This window comes from Capra hircus, chromosome 12, assembly GCF_001704415.2.
Source record: "Capra hircus breed San Clemente chromosome 12, ASM170441v1, whole genome shotgun sequence".
Classification (NCBI taxonomy): domain Eukaryota; kingdom Metazoa; phylum Chordata; class Mammalia; order Artiodactyla; family Bovidae; genus Capra; species Capra hircus.
The window spans coordinates 31,569,140-31,587,471 of NC_030819.1; the positions used below are offsets into that span (position 1 = coordinate 31,569,140).

General features: G+C 37.1%; 1 protein-coding gene across 17 annotated transcripts in view; it reads left to right on the forward strand.

The window, feature by feature from the left end:
- RBM26 (RNA binding motif protein 26) overlaps positions 1-18,332 on the forward strand; it is an 85,098-nt gene that overhangs the window by 16,369 nt on the left and 50,397 nt on the right. For all 17 annotated transcript variants that reach the window (XM_018056471.1, XM_018056472.1, XM_018056460.1 and 14 more), the window contains exons 2-5: positions 11,119-11,237; positions 11,853-11,989; positions 16,550-16,638; positions 17,310-17,527. In XM_018056471.1, the coding sequence (XP_017911960.1) occupies positions 11,119-11,237; positions 11,853-11,989; positions 16,550-16,638; positions 17,310-17,527 (563 nt within the window). The remainder of the gene's footprint in view (positions 1-11,118; positions 11,238-11,852; positions 11,990-16,549; positions 16,639-17,309; positions 17,528-18,332) is intronic.

Below are 18,332 nucleotides of genomic sequence, written 5' to 3' on the forward strand. Positions count from 1 at the left end.
GAAGAGAACATAGATTTGAAAGGGAATAGTGCTTAAAATATAGTAACTAAATTTTAACGTCTTTTCAAAGGGAGTGGTGATAATAAGCATCTTATAATTTCACATTTTTAATCTGTTTTTTTTTTTTCATTAGTAGTGCATTTGCTTTGGTGTTTGCAGGTTAATGCTTTCTCATTTGTAATCATATTTATTTGTAATTATTTCTAATTTGGCAGAGCAGCTGTTCTCTCAGATAAGGAAACTGAAGCTTAGTTTTTTAGCTGTGAGATCTGTGAGGTGGAAAGTATCCCCTTTTTAATGAAAAAATTTCAGCGTTATTTGATAGCAATAATAGAAAACTGTTGTGGCAATATTAGAAAAAACCTAGAAGTCTATCTGTCATAAGCTACACAGTATTAGCTAGACTTTTTTTTTTTTTTTTTAACATATGAGGGAGCAAGTAATAAGAATTTAATTGAAAATAGAATGACAGAATTAGGTTTTTCAGATTTCTAGTCTTAGTGCTATTTCTTTTGGATAATCCTGCCCCTTCTTAGTCAAGGGAGAAAATGTTCCTTAGCCTCTGCTAGTAACTGAAGGGATGAAATGCTTCAGATCTGTTTTGTAACTAGGTAAATGGGACCCCACATATAAGTAACTGAAGGAGTGGACTTTGGAAGCCAGAGCCCTTTCCCAGCAAATTTGATTCTTCCTCAGCTGTGAATTGAAATGTAAAACATTTAAGAAATAATGGAGTTTTCTTGAGGGCTGCCATATCAGCATTTCACCTGCAGTCTACTTCTCCTTTGAGAGAGAATTCTGTAATATGATTGTGTAACCATAGGTGTGTATGCTTAATTTGCTATTTGGGCTACTGCTTTTTGCACTGAACAGTATGAAGTCTGACTCTTGGGGAGTTTGAAGACTGTCTTTAAATCAGACACTTAATACTAGATGAATAACTTGTAAAGCAGTGATTCTCAACTGTGTGACTCCTGGGATTTCCTGAGACCCTTCCATGAAATCTATGAGGTCTCCACTTTTCCAATTGTACACTAGTTGAGGAGGTATTTTCTTCATATATTTCAACCAAAACAACATATTAAGACAGATTAAATGTAAAAGATAAAAGAACCTGTCTATTATTTAAGCCAGGCATCAATGGTATTTGCCCCCAAAAAAGAAACATTATCAGTTTTACCAAAGTTTTATTTTCTTGTGGGAATATAACTGTATTCATAAAAAGTATAGGGTACAGATTTCCCTTGATTTCTGAAAACAGAGCGTTCCTGTGAAACTTTTCTTAAGCCAAAATGTCGTGAAGTGAAGAAGTCATTACTCTAGGACACATCTTGTTAATGGGTGCACAAAATAAGTTGGGATAAAGCATAGCTGCTCACAGACACAATTCAGAGCTATGGTGGCCTGATGCTGAGATGCCTGGTGTAGTTCCTGGGAAAGGATCTTAGCAGTGCCACTCTGTCTGCTCATGATAATACCAACTTCTCTTCAACTTGCTACAAAACAAATGCTGGAGACTTTAAGCTTTTCAGCTTTTCTCATAAAAGTGAAAATCCTTTCCAAATTTCTTGTGGTTATTAGCAGTATAGCTCTTCTGTAAAAGTCACAAAGTGACATAAAGCAAATTTTCAAAAAGCAGGGGATATGTTGTATGTTAATTTCAGGTTATTCAATTAGTCATTGAGCTCCATGCAGCCCTGCCCTGCAGTGGGGATATAGCTCAAATTAGAGAAGGTCAGTCATTTCCCAGAACCAATATGATGATGCTGTTGGAGAGGGGAGGCTGCTCTTGCTGTCAGAAGAATGTAAGTACAGAACTGCTCAGGGCCATTTTTGTTGCCACTGGAGAACGCCTGCCTCAAAATGAAGAAAATTCAAAGGAAGCAGAATGGAAAGGGAAGGTCCTGGTAACAGCATTTGAACTCGTGGATCTAGCTGTGGCTACACTTCGACTTCCCTCTTGTTTATATCCATAAGTTCCTCCTCTGGTTTACTCTTCCTGCCTCCTCCTAAGTATTTATGTTAAATTGTAATGAGTTTATTTAGTTATTTTAAGCTAGATAGTGTAGAATTTTTTCAGTTTCAAATTTTATTATAAATAATGGCATATAGAATCATTTTAAATAAAAGCTCTTCTGGGTTCTAATTTGTAAAGTGTAAAAGGATTCTGAGACCAAAAATTTGAGAACCACTGCTCTCAAGGTAAGGAGGCATTCCTGCCATTTCTTGAGGGTAATACAAAAGAATGAAGGAACTAACTAAGTAGTTTTCAGCATTATGATTGCATGTTTTGTGATAAGTTTTTACCAGTGATAAGAAGTGGTACGTGTGATGGTCATGGATAGATCATGTTTAGATATGCTTGCTGTGATGTTCATTTTATTTTGTAAAATGAAGTGGGCATGTAATAATTCTAAATGAGTAACCTTTCCTGTAACTAATTACTACATACAAATAACTGTTTTCCCTCTTTATTTGAATTGGATGAAGCTGTATAATAAACTATGGTAATCGAATTTTTCAATGTATATAGTCTGTTGCCATGGAATTTGGGTTTTTAAAAGAGTAATTCGAAGTACAGAATATAGTTGCATGACTTTGATGCAAATTAGATATTTTTCTTGAATATAAAGTGAAAATTTGGTAGGAACAGACGTGGGTGTATATCCGTGTTCTAAAGTTACTGAGTTAACATATTTAAATTTAATTTTTAATTCCCACTGCCACCTCCAGTTCCTCCTTCTCAAGATTACTGAAAATGGAAGCTTGGGTTACATTTCATTAGTTATCTTCCACTGAATTTCTAAAGCCTCCAAGAAGCTTGAAGAAAACGAAGCCGACTGCTCTGAAATATTGTACTGCAGTACAATATTTTTTCACTTTACTGTCTCATTACTATTTTGAAAGTATTAATTAAAAAATGAAAGCTAATATGTTGATGTTAGGATTAATTAACTTTTATATTAGGGTTCTTTTTTTTTTTTTAATGTGTAGTTGATGTACAGTGTTGTGTGTTGTGCCAGTCTCTGCTGTATAGCAAAGTGACTGTTGATTCATGTGTTTTGAAGTCTTTCTTAAGAAAATAAAGTTCTTTTGGGAGATTTTATTAAAAATTTGATCTTCCGCATTGCTTTGGCTTTTCTAGCTTATTCAGTCCATGCGCTCCCCTGCCCAGATACAGCTGGAGGAGAATGAGCATGTTCACCCCATGCTCTTCAGGGGCATTATTTGTATCCTTAACAGAGTCTATTCAGAGATTGCTAAAGTTTTATTTGTATGCCTTTAAAATCATTGATTTGAATGACTTCATAGTGACCCGATGTTAATTTTAAATCCCTACAAGAGCGAGAGATCCAAATGTTTGTGAATGCTCACTTTGCTCCATCCCACTGGACTCCTGTCCCCTGTGTGTCAAGTAGATGCCCACCTGAGGTCTTTCCTGTTGGGTTCCTTCTTTTTCCTAGAAGGATCTTTTTCTAGAAAGCCAAAAAAGCTTGCTTATACTACGTTCTGCTCCCTATCTAACTTCAGATCCCTGTTTAAATATCCTTCCCTGATAATCTTACCTAGGATCTACTCATTGAGTCCTTCTCCTTCCCTTTTCTTTCTATTTTTCCCCTTCACTCCTTTTCTGTACTTTATTTCCTTGTTGTTTAGTCACTAAGTCGTGTCTTGACTCTTTGCTACCCCATGGACTATGCTGCCAGGCCCCTCTGTCCATGGGATTTTCCAGGCTGAAATACTGAAATGGGTTGACATATCCTTTTCCTGCATTGGCAGGTTTTTCTCTGAGCTAGCAGGGAAGCCCTGTATTCCCTTACCTTGCATCTTTTCTGTTCAGAACTCTTGTCTGCTTGAGAATGCCTTGTATGTATGTATGGTCTGTGTCCTCCCTACATCTCCAGTGAAATAAATTCTGTAATGATAGGGACTTTCTGGTTTTCAAATTTGTATCCCCAGGATTCTAGAACAGTACCTGACATTTTAGGTGCTTATTAAATATTTTTGAAAGGTGAATGTGCTGTTAGAAGATAATTGATAAACTGAAGTTTTATTCCCAGAACTTTATGAAAATGGAAAAGAAAGGGCCCTGACAAGTGAGCTAATAATCTAGTGAAATTTGTAAGTATATTCTCTTTTTCTCTTTCTTTCAGTGTTGTCTCAGGTACTGTGTTAGGTGCAGAGGCTGCATATACGAGTAAGAAGTTGTATTTTTTGGTTTTGATATATTTTTGATGAAACTATATTTTATAGTTTATATTTTATCTATAGTGTAGTATAAAGTTGCTACTCAATATTATAGATTTGAAAAGAATGCTGTATTATCTTTTTATATATCTACACAATACCCCATGAACAAATTAAACCTAAGGATTACACTCTTTGAGGTTTGTGAGGGATTTACTATCTAATTTAGTGCTTGTCTGCCAGGGGCTGTTGAACTTATGCTTGAAACCTTTCTAATGATAGAGAATTCACTTTCTTTCAGGCAGTTTATTCAGCCTTTGGGAGGCCTTTGATTATTTAAAAATTCCATCTCTATTTTAAACCAGAATCTCTTGCTTCCACTTACTGGTTCTAATTATATCCCATGGAGGATGTAGTGAATAAAGGTGATCCTTCTTCCTTGTGGTAGCCCTTCAATTATTTGAAAACCTACCAAGTGCACTCTTGACATTTCAGTTTTCCAGGCCAAGAATCTCTAGCAAGCTATTTGATGATGATACACATTTCCATTCTGGTCACTTTCTAAGAATGTTTGGGTTTGTTTAAAGCAGTGGCCTCCCTGCTGCACACGAGAGCGACACTTTGCTCTCGAGTTCTCAGTTATCGGTTTTATCTCATCTTGATGATCCGTTTTCCTTCCTTTCACATGTTATCTCATTTGGCTTTTATCAATTAAAATACATGGTGGCTTCCCCTTCATCTCATACCCCTCAGTGCTATTTTGTAGTTTCTTGTTTTGTGTTTTACCTGCTCCCCTCCTCTTCTCCCCTCCCTGACTCCCTTCCCCACAACAGACACACAGAAGGGTAATTGAAGTTGGTCAGAAGTATACTTTATTGGCAGATTATGTTTTTGCTGGTCTTCAGTTCAGGTCAGTTCAGTTGCTCAGTCATGTCCGACTCTTTGCGACCCCATGAATCGCAGCACGCCAGGCCTCCCTGTCCATCACCAACTCCCAGAGTTCACTCAGACTCACGGCCGTCAAGTCAGTGATGCCATCCAGCCGTCTCATCCTCTGTCGTCCCCTTCTCCTCCTGCCCCCAATCCCTCCCAGCATCAGAGTCTTTTCCAATGAGTCAACTCTTCTCATGAGGTGGCCAAAGTACTGGAGCTTCAGCTTTAGCATCATTCCTTCCAAAGAAATCCCAGGGCTGATCCTCCTTCAGAATGGACTGGTTGGATCTCCTTGCAGTCCAAGGCACTCTCAAGAGTCTTCTCCAACACCACAGTTCAAAAGCATCAATTCTTCGGCGCTCAGCTTTCTTCACAAGCCAACTCTTCACATCCATACATGACTACTAGGAAAACCGTAGCCTTGAATAGACAGACCTTTGTTGGCAAAGTAATGTCTCTGCTTTTGAATATTCTATCTAGGTTGGTCATAACTTTCCTTCCAAGGAGTAAGCGTCTTTTAATTTCATGGCTGCAGTCACCATCTGCAGTGATTTTGGAGCCCCCCAAAATAAAGTCTGACACTGTTTCCCCATCTATTTGCCATGAAGTGATGGGACCAGATGCCATGATCTTCATTTTCTGAATGTTGAGCTTTAAGCCAACTTATTCACTCTCCACTTTCACTTTCATCAAGAGGCTTTTTAGTTCCTCTTCACTTTCTGCCATAAGGGTGGTGTCATCTGCATAACTGAGGTTATTGATACTTCTCCTGGCAATCTTGATTCCAGCTTGGAATCAAGCTGATCTTAGAAGCACTTAAACTTTGTGGAAATTAAGCCTGTTTTCTAAGTAGAAATGAATTTTACCAGTTTCTGTATTATTGCTTTGTCCTTAACATTTTCAAAATGTGATTCTTTTTTTCTCTTTCCTTGATCTAAACTATTTTAGCCCCACTTTTCTTTCACATGTTTCCAAAGTAGTGGTATTATAGCAGAGGGTAGACTGGTAAAGTGTCATTCAAATCACAAACCTATTGTCAGTAGCAGCAACTGGTAAAGTACCTCATGAACAGTCTTTGCTTACCATGGAGACAGTTTTTAAAAATAACTGACCGCTTACTATCAGAATATAGTTTTCTTTTGATACATAATTTAAATATTTTTACTTTGTTAATTTTGCATAGTAGGTTATTATTGCTCTATGCTCAGATGAAATAGCAGTGCTACTTTTAATTAAGACAGATAGTAACAAGAGCACATTGTTTGCCTTTTGTCCCTGACCCATGACATTCTGGTATATTAAACTTCAGATTATTATTTGCTGTTCAGATTTATTGTGTTCAGATTATTTTTTACTTAGCTGTAATTTGTAAGTACATACCTTCTTTTTTCAAAAGTGTTGAAATAAATATGAAATGGCTTCCTTAGGACTTAAGAAAAATTACCTCCCAAATACATATTTCCTGTTTTGCTGTTAAATGTGAAGTTATAAACCTTACTTCTACTATGTAATTTGCAGTCTAACATTTTACAGAGTAATCTGCCTTTCAGACCATTTTAAGTATTTTGCATTTTTTTGGTATGGTTCTTGATTCATTATGATTGTTGGGACTTCTTAGTTCCTGATTTGATTTGAATTGCTTCTAATAAAAGATTGTGAGCAAAGAATCAGGAATTCTATCTTGCTGTTTTATAAAACTGTAGTCTAGACCATAATAATTTTAAAAATCTTTCTCCACAGTTTTAGCTGCTAACATTTTAATTGACTATTAAAGTGTCCTGTTTAAAAAATAATGGAGGAAATGGAATAGATTTGATGTTTGGCTAAGAGAAATGTGAAGTGACAGTTATTAGGTCATTATTAAACTAAAAATTCACCACAGCTCTCAAACCAATACTCAGTCAATTATAGCATTTGGACTCAATGTAGGGACTCTGAATTTGTTCATTAATAGCAGTTGCAATAAAACAGTAAAGATAGTGATAGTATTATATATATATTTTACCACAGTGATTTCTGGTAAACTAAAGTGTATTTAGCTTGACGCCTCGTTAGGTTAAGGTTTAGGTGATGGTGCTTATTCAGGTTACCTAACATGAATAAGTATCATTTCTTGGTCTCTCGTGCAGTTACCAGGCTGCCAGTGTAAGTGTGTCTGTAGGTACAGCATGAGGTTATTGTCCCATTTCTTCATGTTTATTTCATCACAGATTTAAGTACTTTCATGCTCATTATGGTAAACATGAAAAAATTAACTTACCACAAGTCATTTTGTCTGCTTTTTTTAAAATGGTTTAAATAAGTATATTAAAATAAATTTTAAAGAGAAAGTGCTTAAAAATCTCATGTACCATTGAAATGAATTTTTTTCTTTCTATTTAGGTTGTAATCCACTTCAAGTCTTTGTGAATAAATGGAAATAGATCTATGAGAAAAGTGGGTTTGTGATTACTAACAGATACCCTGAAACTTAGCTTAGTAGCACAGCAGACATTAATCATCTCATGACATGTATCATTCCTGTGGGTCAGAAATTTGGAGCTGCTTAGCTATGTAGTCTCTCATGAGATTGTGGTCAAGTTGTTGGTCAGTGCTGCAGTCTTTTCAAGGTTCCGCTGGGGCTGTAGAATCGGCTTCCATGTTCATTAATGTGACTACTGGCGAGAGACCTCAGTCCACCCTGGGGGGCCCTCATTTCACCACATGGTACTCTCCATAACGCTGCTTGAGTATCCTTGAAGCATAGCAACTGATTTCTCTAGAATAAATGATTCCAGAAAAAGAACAGAGTATGCCATTGTGTCTTTCATGACCTAGATAATATCTGGCCTCAGAAGTCAGACACTGTCACTTCTGCCATATTCTGATTGTTTAGAAGCAAGGCACTAAATTGAGCCTACTCTCCAAAGGGTAGGGAATTTGGCTCTGCCTTTTGAAGGGAAGACTGGAGTTTGAAGACAGTCACCAGAGCCACGGACTGTAGGGAGTCTTCACAGCATATGGTAAATGTGGTACTGGTTCCTTGATAGAGCAGTTCTCAATTCTGATATTGTATCAGACTTGTGCAGCTTTTATAAAATAAATGAGGCAAAATTACAGATGGTTGTATTAGACCTGTTGATTCACTTGCAGTCAGATTTTCCTGAAGTGTTACTACTGTGCAACCAAGGTTGTCCACTGTCTTTAACATGTGCTTTTTGATTCAGTGATGTGTTACTACTGTACTTCTGTAGAATTGTTACATTCCAGGTGTGTATAGGAATTAAGACTTTTGGGTGTATGTATTATAGTATAGTTTTCTAGCTTTAATGTATATAGGTTCCTTATTAATACTCTTAGTATTTGAATTTCTAGTAGAACTTGTAGAATTATATTTTGTGTTTATTATTGTTAGAGTTAAGATTGCTAACAATTTTACAATAAAGAGCAATACAAATAAATTGAAGGATGTCATGTATTGTTGTGTTGTTCATTCGTTTAGTTGGATCCGACTCTTTGTGACCCCCATGGATTTTAGCATGCCAGGCTTCCCTTCCCTGTCTTTCACCATCTCCCAGAGCTTGCTCAAACTCATGTCCGTTGAGTCAGTGATGCCATCCAGCCATCTCATCCTCTGTCGTCCCCTTCTCCTCCTGCCCTCAATCTTTCCCAGCATCAGGGTTTTTTCTAATGTATCATGTTTTTCCTCAAATGAACTAAGTTATCCTATCTCTCCCTCTGGTTTGTAGTCACTCTCTCTCCCCACTGTAATTCCCTAATGTATTTGTCTTTTTTTTTTAAGCCATGATTGGTAAGTCTTTTTGTGTCATCTGTCCTTTGAAAATCCAATTTACTGAACATTGTTTATGTTGCTGTCATGAAATTAACCCAAGCTAGGAAGTGAAATCTAACCTGGGGGTGGAGTGGGTTCTGAGTTGGGTTTTTGATAAGTTGGTGGGATAGAAAAATAGTAGAAAGTGATGCAGATGGGGCTGAGGAATTCAGAGGTTTATCGAAATAATGGACTCTGAGGGGAAGAGCACAGGAAGAAATAAATTAGAGGAACTATGCCTTGGACAGCCTCTAAGTGTATAGGGACGCATTGTAGGGGCTTTTGCTAGGATGGCTAAGAAGTAAATTGGTGGCTGTAACTAGATGTTTGTAGCAGTAAGTAAATTGGAGGTCTGGTTTCTGGGTAGATCGCTGTAAGAAACAATGCGGTTGGGAGCTGTAGTGTTGAGAGAGTAGACTTTAGAGTAAGAAGTTCAGGTTTAAATCTTGGTTCTGTTACTAACATGTAGTCTGAAGTAGTTTGCCTAGTTTTTCTCTGAGCCTCTGTTTCATCAGTAAAGTGAGAGCTAAATACGGGGTGTAAAGTATGGAACATAGTTCATGGCTCAAATAAGGGTTTGGTAAATGTTAGTGCTTATTAGCTGTTGCTATGATTTTATTCACCCTAACTTGGAAAATGATTGTGAATTAAATAGGTAACAACTTTAGCTTAGTTGAAAAACAGTTATCTGCTTTTTAAAAATTTGATGGGCATGGTTTGGACATCAGAAACTTTCCCTCCTGACCCTGTTTCATTTTCACTAACTTCCTACTCTCCATCCCGATCAACAGGCAAGCATAGTTTATACTTATACATATTCCATTATTCAGACATAAGCCAATCCAAATATATAATCTCTCCTTTTCTCTCCACACATGGTAATATATTATACAGTTTTTTTCTATCTTGCTTTTTAAATGTAACAGGTTGATAGGGAGGTATCTCTGACATGAAAACGCCTCCGTTGTTTTTTGTCCTTTTGTTGTGTGCCATTCCCTTGTGTAGACTTAGTATATTTTCTTTTTCCAGTCCTCTGTAAATGGACAGTTGCAGATTTTTTATTTTATAATCAGTGTGACACTGAATACCTTGTACACAAGTCATTTTGAACATGTAAGTATATCTGTAAAGTTTATTCACTGAAATAGAGTTGCTGGGTCAGTTGCATTTGTGACCTTGATATGCCATACTCTAGTATCTACTGAGTTCCTCTTAGCAGCCATAATGTGTGAAAACTGGTTGTTTTCCCCTTAGTCTTGCCTCTAGGATATATTTTCATATATTTAGATATTCTCAACTTTGTAACAGAAAAATGATATTTCAATATAGTTTAAGTTTGAATTTCTCTTATGGATGGATGAGGTTGTATTTTTACTCATTTAAGAATTGTTTTTCTGTTTAGTATTTTGTTGGACTTTTAAGGCTTCTTTACACTCCTAAGTTTTTGCTTTTATTTGTGTTAATATAATCAAATTACTCTTTTGCAATGCAGTTCAGAAAGTGTTCGTTACTCCAGAGTTGTAAGATAACTTTTTCTTGTTTTCTTCTAATACTTGTAATGGTTTCATGTTTTTACTGTGGTATATGGAATAAAATATGGGTCCAACTTAATTTTTTAGAAAGATAACTGCCAAGTGTTCTCAGTGTGATTTATTTTGTAGTTCATCTCTTCTTCCTTGATTTGGATATCATCCTTGTAAAATCTGTATTTCTATGTGTATTTGGGTCTGTTTCTAAACTTTTGTTTCGTTAAAAGTATATATTATGTTTTCAAGTTTCCTTTTATTGTCCTCTTTTCCAGATATTTTTTGACAATTACCTTGTTTGGGAGAGAATAGCCTCTTGGTATTTTTATTGGTACCACATTGCTTATTAGTTTTTGATGTTTTGGTATTATCCATAATTTGTTGTAACTTCTCTTTTTTTAAAATAATAGAACTTTCTGAATCTTTAGTACATGTATTAGTATATGTTTGGTAGGATACTGAATGATGACTACATGTAATGTGTAAAGTATATTAATATGAGGGAGAAAAACTTCTAGTTCATCTTTGCTTCTGTGAATTAGATGATGCTTACATATATTAACTTGTGTAACTATCATGCTGACTTAGTTTGTAATTGGAACTTATGGAGTGTGCAGTTGTTTATGGCTAAATTTCCTTCAACATTGCTCTTTTCTTCAGCTGTGATGCAGATCCATCAGCCCTGGCAAAGTATGTTCTCGCTTTGGTAAAGAAAGACAAAAGTGAAAAAGAGTTAAAGGCATTATGTATTGATCAACTGGATGTATTTCTTCAAAAAGGTAAGATCTTTGGTTTCAAAATATTGTTTTGATAACTTAAAACAAGATTCAGAGAGTATTAAAGGAGTTTGGTAAGAGACAGGCTGTAACTGTAATAAAGTTGAACAGATAGTATAATTACTGGTTTTATTCATGGCTTACTTACAATGGAAATCTTTTTTTTTTTTTTTTTCCGTTAACATCCTGTGTTCATTCTTAAAGAATGCTGATAGTTTTCCTTAAAAGGTTAAGAAAATGATTGAAAGATAGTACTGTTTAGGAACCTACTACTGATGTTGTCTAGCACAGTGCTTCTCAACATTTTTCACTTTGCCGGGAACTAGGTAATGATAATATTTCTGTTTGGCACACTAGGCAGGTACATGGAGACTAGCGATGGCTGGTGGTGACTGACCCACAGGCTCTGGCCATTCATTCTAGCCCTCAGTGTCCTGGAAATTGACTGAATCCGTATTCCCATGGGACTTGTACCATAGTACACTGGTTGGGAGGCTGTTAGTCAGTATAATTTTTAGATTTGTAAAAATCAAGATATATTTCATCATACTAAAGTCTGATGTGAAGAAGTGGAGAATAACTAGGAAATCTGTTAATCTGTGCTGGTTTTTGTTTTAGAGACACAGATATTTGTGGAAAAACTTTTTGATGCTGTGAATACAAAGAGTTATCTACCTCCTCCAGAGCAGCCATCCTCAGGAAGCTTAAAGGTAGAATTTTTTCAGCACCAAGAAAAAGATATAAAAAAAGAAGAGGTAAGAATTTGTGTTAAACTTTCGTGTGAAACTTTCGTGTTCTTTAAAAACATATTTGGAGTAGTTAAATTGAGTTTTATTTTTTGTATCTGTGTTGGAGTCCTCAGGACCACCTCCAGGTTTGATTAGCAGACTCAAGATATAGTCATTGTGATGGCTATATCTTACAGTGAAAGGATACAAAGCAAAATCTGCAAAGGGAAAAAAGTGTATCATGCAAAGGCCGGGGTAGGAACAAATTTGCAGAGGTTTCTTCCAGTGGAGTCAAAGAGGATGCACGTAATGCGTAGTGACAACACATGTGAACCAGGAAAGCTCCTTAGAGACACAGTGCCCAGGGTTTGTATTTAGGACTGGTTACATGGCCACCTTCAGCCTAGGATTTACCAAACTTCCAAACTCTGAGGAGGAAAACAGATGTTTAGCACAATCCACATTGTTTATCCAGACAGTTCAGGCATCAGTTCAGTTCAGTCGCTCAATTGTATCTGACTTTTTGTGATCCCATGGACTACAGCACACTAGGCTTCCCTGTCCATCACCAACTCCTGGAGCTTACTCAAACTCACGTCCATTGAGTCAATGATACCATCCAACCATCTGATCCTTTCGTCCCCTTCTCCTCCCGCCTTCAATCTTTCCTAGCATCAGGGTCTTTTCAAATGAGTCAGTTCTTTGCGTCAGGTGGCCAAAGTTTGGAGTTTCAGCTTTAGCATCAGTCCTTCCAGTGAATATTCAGGACTGATTTCCTTTAGGATGGACTGGTTGGATTTCCTTGCTGTCCAAGGGACTCTCAAGAGTCTTCTCCAACACTACAGTTCAAAAGCATCAATTCTTTGGTGCTCAGTTTTCTTTATAGTCCAACTCTTCATATCCATACGTGATGACTAGAAAGACCATAGCTTTGACTAGATGGACCTTTGTTGGCAAAGTAATGTCTCTGCTTTTTAATATGCTGTCTGGTTTGGTCATAACTTTTCTTCCAAGGAGCAAGCATCTTTTAATTTCATGGCTGCAGTCACCATCTGCAGTTCAGGCATGGTGAAATGTTATTGTTAGGGAATGATGGGAACCTTCCAGAAGTCATAGTTTGCAGATGTCAACCAAGGGCTTCCCTTGTCAGCAGCCTTTTCTATTTATTTCTTTGGCTGCACTGGGTGTTTTGTCGCTTTACAGGGGCTTTCTTTAGTTGCGACAAGCACAGGCTACTCTTGGTGGCGGTACACAGGCTTCTCATTGTGGTGGCTTCTCTTGTTGCAGAGCACAGGCCCTAAGCATGTGGGCTTCAGTAGTTGTCGCACACAGGCTCATTAGTTGTCACTCTTGGGCTCTAGAGCTCAAGCTCAGTAGTTGTGGCGCATGGGCTTAGCTGCTTTGCAGCATGTGGAATCTTCCTGGACCAGGGATCAAACGCATATTCCCTGCACTAGCAGCTGAATTCTTATCCACTGCGCCATTAGGGAAGTCTCCAGCAGCCCTTTCAAAGATAACAGTCTCAGGTGTGCTTTGAACTCTTGCGCATAGTATCTTACAGGTATGGGCTCCTACTATCTGTGTTCTAGGAAAATAACCAGATTGTCAGTAGATCTGTTTGTTTCTGCCTTACATGCATTTTGCAAGGGACTATTTTTAAGGTAGTCAAATAAAAGGGCCTTCACAGGGCAATAGAAATGACTTATGCTTTAAGAGTTTTTGAAGTTTTTACCTTCTGTACAAGTTTACCGCTCATGTATAATGATCATATACTAATTCAGATTTCCTTAGTTTGATGTTAAAGACGTTTTAAAAATAATTGTTGACAGGCTATAATATAATATGTCCATGGTTAGTCTAATTTTAGGTTAAACAAATCTTGGTTAAATTTTTGCCTTTCCTGCCTTTCCTTGTTTTGTGACCTTGAAATTACTACTTTTCCAACCTTTACTCAGCTGTGAAATGGAAATATTATAGGGTTATTGTGAGGAATAGTGAAATAAGGTCTGTGAACATTTGGCAGAGTATGTGGCTCAAAGTAGGTTCTCAGTGAACGATAGCTGCAATTACTGTTGAGGGATGTTAAGTGGTGGGTGATGTGGTTTAGTCGTGACCTTTGGTTCTTTCACCTGATACCCTGTTTTTTCCAGATTATGTAAGTAAGATATATACGTATTATGTAGTAATATATTTGCTGTGTATTGTGTAATAATTCTCAAATGTATTTTTATCTCTGTGTTTGGACACATTTACACACATGTACATGTATGTAGTTTCTCACACACATACATAAAACACCCCCATTACTTTTATCTGCTGGGGAAGACCAGAAATTATTATAACTTCGTGCTTTGTACCTAATAGTACAGGGGTTCTAGAACATTAGTGAGAAAGAATGGGATAGTGGGTATTGTCTTAGCAACTGCTTATGCAACACAGAGATATACAATAATTCATTTAAATTTTACCCATTGATGAATTAATATTGAAGCCTTAGTCTTACATCTGTTGATATAATAATATTTCACCACAGTTGTTTTGACCAGTTGTGAAGGATATTTATCCCTCGTCTTTCAGAACTGAAATGTCAGGATGGCAGTCTGTGTTTTAAATGCTGTGGGTGTTTTAAAAGTTCCCAGTTGGGCATGTACCATGGAATATGGCAGTCTGTCAACATAGATTACTTACAAGAGTGCATGGAAGCAAGTAGAAGGGGAAAAGTGCAACAGGAGGTTTTGGTTTGTTTTGTTTTCCAAGTGGAGGGTTGAAATGGATAGGAAGAGTTGAGGAAAGTACTTAAAGAAAAAAAGCAAATTGTTACAAGAAGGCTTTTAAGCATTGTTTCTCAGAGTTTGGTCTGTTGATAAGATTTCATTTACTTTCTCATTCAGGGGCACTTGATGGTGAGAGGCTTTTACCCAAAGGGATGCTGAAACAACTGACATAAACCTGGACATGTTTATGCTACTTCGTTTATTTATTTGTTTTTATGCTGTCTTGTAGACTTATCTGCATCAGAATATCTTAGGGTTTTTATTAAAAATCTTGAGCTTTATCATATTTATAGAGGCTCATATTTAATATTTATTCAGTGTGCTTATCCTCTAAATAAAATCCTTTTTTCTCTAATAACACCTCTTAATGTCTTGTGGAACCAGTTTTTTGGGGCAGCATGGAAAACTGGTGTAGGGAAAGCAACACTGATCATGGGAATGTGTTTAAGGACTGCTTTCTATTAATTGTATAATATGGGTTGTAGGAAGAGGATTATATAGTTGTCATACTGCTATGAGAAACTAGAGAACTATATTCACATGTATTATTTTCTCAAGCATTTTCTTTTTCTGTGACTTGGTTAATTCTATTGCATGCTCCTTTAAAACTCCTGATGTGTTTGGTGCCAGACCAAATTCATGAGTAGAAATAAAGTTGGCTTTCCAGTAATTATGTTAAAATTAGGACATGTGTGCGTGCTTAGTTGCTTCAGTCATGTCTGATACTTTGTGACCCTGTAGACCGTAGTCTGCCAGGCTCCTCTGTCCATGGGATTCTCCAGGCAAGAATACTGGAGTGGGGTGCCATGCCCTCCTCCAGGAGATCTTCCCGGCTCAGGGATCAAACCTGCATCTCTTTTGTCTCCTGCATTGGCAGGTGGATTCTTTACCACTAGTGCCACCTGGGAAGCCTGTAAAGTGAGGACACTTGCTTAAAATGTTTTTGTCACTACTGTTAACTAAGATAAACATTTATGAATTTCTTTACCACTCACTTTAACTTTCAGCAAGCCTTTTATTGTTAAATGTACTTAGAAGAGAAATGTATTTTGTTTGAATGCTTTCAGAAGAATATATTGCTCTTGTATTTTGTTGTTGTTGTTCAATTGCTAAGTCATGTCTGACTCTTTGTGACCCCATGGATTGCAGCACGCCAGGCTTCTCTGTCCTTCACTATCTTCTAGGGTTTACTCAAATTCATGTCTAGTCAAGGCTATGGTTTTTCCAGTAGTGGATGTGAGAGTTGGACTATAAAGAAAATGCAGAAGAATTGATGCTTTTGAACTGTGTTGTTGGAGAAGACTCTTGAGAGTCCCTTGGACTGCAAGGAGATTCTGCCAGTCCATCCTAAAGGAGATCAGTCCTGGGTGTTCATTGGAAGGACTGATATTGAAGCTGAAACTCCAGTATTTTTGGACACCTGATGTGGAGAGCTGATTTATTTGAAAAGACCCTGATGCTGGGAAAGGTTGAGGGCAGGAGGAGAAGGGGACGACAGAGGATGAGATGATTGGATGGCATCACCAACACAATGGACATGGGTTTGGGTGGACTCCTGGAGTTGGTGATGGACAGGGACGCCTGGCGTGCTGTGGTTCATGGGGTCACAAAGAGCTGGACACGACTGAGCGACTGAACTGAACTGAATGTCCATTGAGTCAGAGATAGCTATCCAGCCATCTCATCCACTGCCACCCACTTCTCTGGCCTTCGATCTTTTCTATATATTTTAATACCAGCTAAGCCATTGAAGCAGTAACATGGCAAGGAATAACTGTTATTAAACTTATTTATGTTTTTCTTTGTATATCAGATCACAAAGGAGGAAGAGCGAGAGAAGAAGTTTTCTAGAAGGCTAAATCACAGTCCTCCTCAGTCAAGCTCCCGATACAGAGAAAATAGGTGATTGATTCTTTGAACCAAGTTTAATTTTTAGACATTGCTTTTCTTTATATGAATATATAGACTTGATGTTCCTTTACTTAGGGGCAAGTATTATCTACTGTTTTATTAGTCTAGGAAAGTAGTAACTCGATCTTTTTCTATCAAGAATAAGTAGGTGAGATTTGAAGGTACTAGAAGTGAGATTTAGAACAGTACTTGGCATATGTTAGTTATTATTACTATTTTTATTCCTAACTTCAATTCCAGTGAAGTCTTACTCTGAGACTTTTTTTACCCAAAGCTTCCCTTTAGAGTGAATAAGTTATTTTTCCCATTAAAGCTTCAAAAGCATTTAGAGTGCAGTGCCTGTGATACTTTCCTATAATTATGAGACTGTGCAAGACAGAATATACTATAGGACATATGTGTAGATGCCTGTGTGTATATGAGTCAGGCGTTGAAAGAGTTGGGTTTTTTTTGGTGGGGGGTGGGTACCGTGAAGGGCTTTTAGAGTGCTTAAGCATATCATGTTCGGTTTTTCACTTTTCTGAGTCTCCTATGTTTGTATTCATAAGATGAAATAAAGAATCATGGTGTTACACGAATAAAACAGAACTTTTGCATTTGATTAGAGCTTTTCCTGTATCCACTTGAATATTTTCAGTAAAAAGGTTCATATATTTCTTTAGAAGTCGTGATGAGAGGAAAAAAGATGATCGTTCTCGCAAAAGAGATTATGATCGAAACCCTCCTCGAAGAGATTCTTACAGAGACCGGTACAACAGAAGACGAGGGCGAAGTCGCAGTTACAGCAGGAGTCGGAGTCGAAGTTGGAGTAAAGAGAGGCTTCGTGACAGAGACAGGGATAGAAGCAGGACTAGAAGCAGGAGCAGGACACGAAGCAGGGGTAAATAATCACATATGGGTATATTTTGCCTGGCACTTTTATTGTGAAAAAAATTTTGCATTTGAAGGTTTTAAAAATTGTTTTGTCAGTATTTTTATTTTTTCTATCTTGCTGTATTTTATATGTCTGAGTAACTATTTAAAAATTTCTTTTGAAGCTTTTATTTTATGCAAATTACAACCACAATGTCCTACTGCATATGCATCAGAATGATTGACATTAAAAAGATTAGCTTTACTCAGAGTTGCTGAGGATGGGGAATAAGCTGGAACCTTTTGGAAAACACTTCAACAGTGTCTTAAAAATGTTAATCCTGTATCTACCAATGACCCATTCTACTCCTGAGTGTTTACTTCAGAGAAATGAAAATGTGTTTCCACACAGAGACATATACAGATGAAGCAAAAGCTGGAAACAGTCCATCAACAAGTGAATGGATAAACAAATTGTGGTATAGCCATAGAATGGATAAAAAGGAAAAAAAAACTGTTGATACATGCAACAAAATAAATGAATCTGAAAATAATCATGCTGATTGAAAGAAGCCACACAGAAAACAGAGTGTGTATATGAGAGAGAGAGAGAAAATTTTAGAAAATGCACAGTAATCTATGATGACAGGAAGCAATTCAGTGGTTGCCTGGGATGAAGTAAAGGAGGGATGGATCATTAAGGAGAACAAGGATACTTTTGGGGGGTGATGAGTATGTACAATATATACCTTACTGTAGTTGTGATATTTGGTTTCATAGGTATATGCATAGATCAGAATTCGTTAAATTGTTATCTTTAAAATATCTTCAGT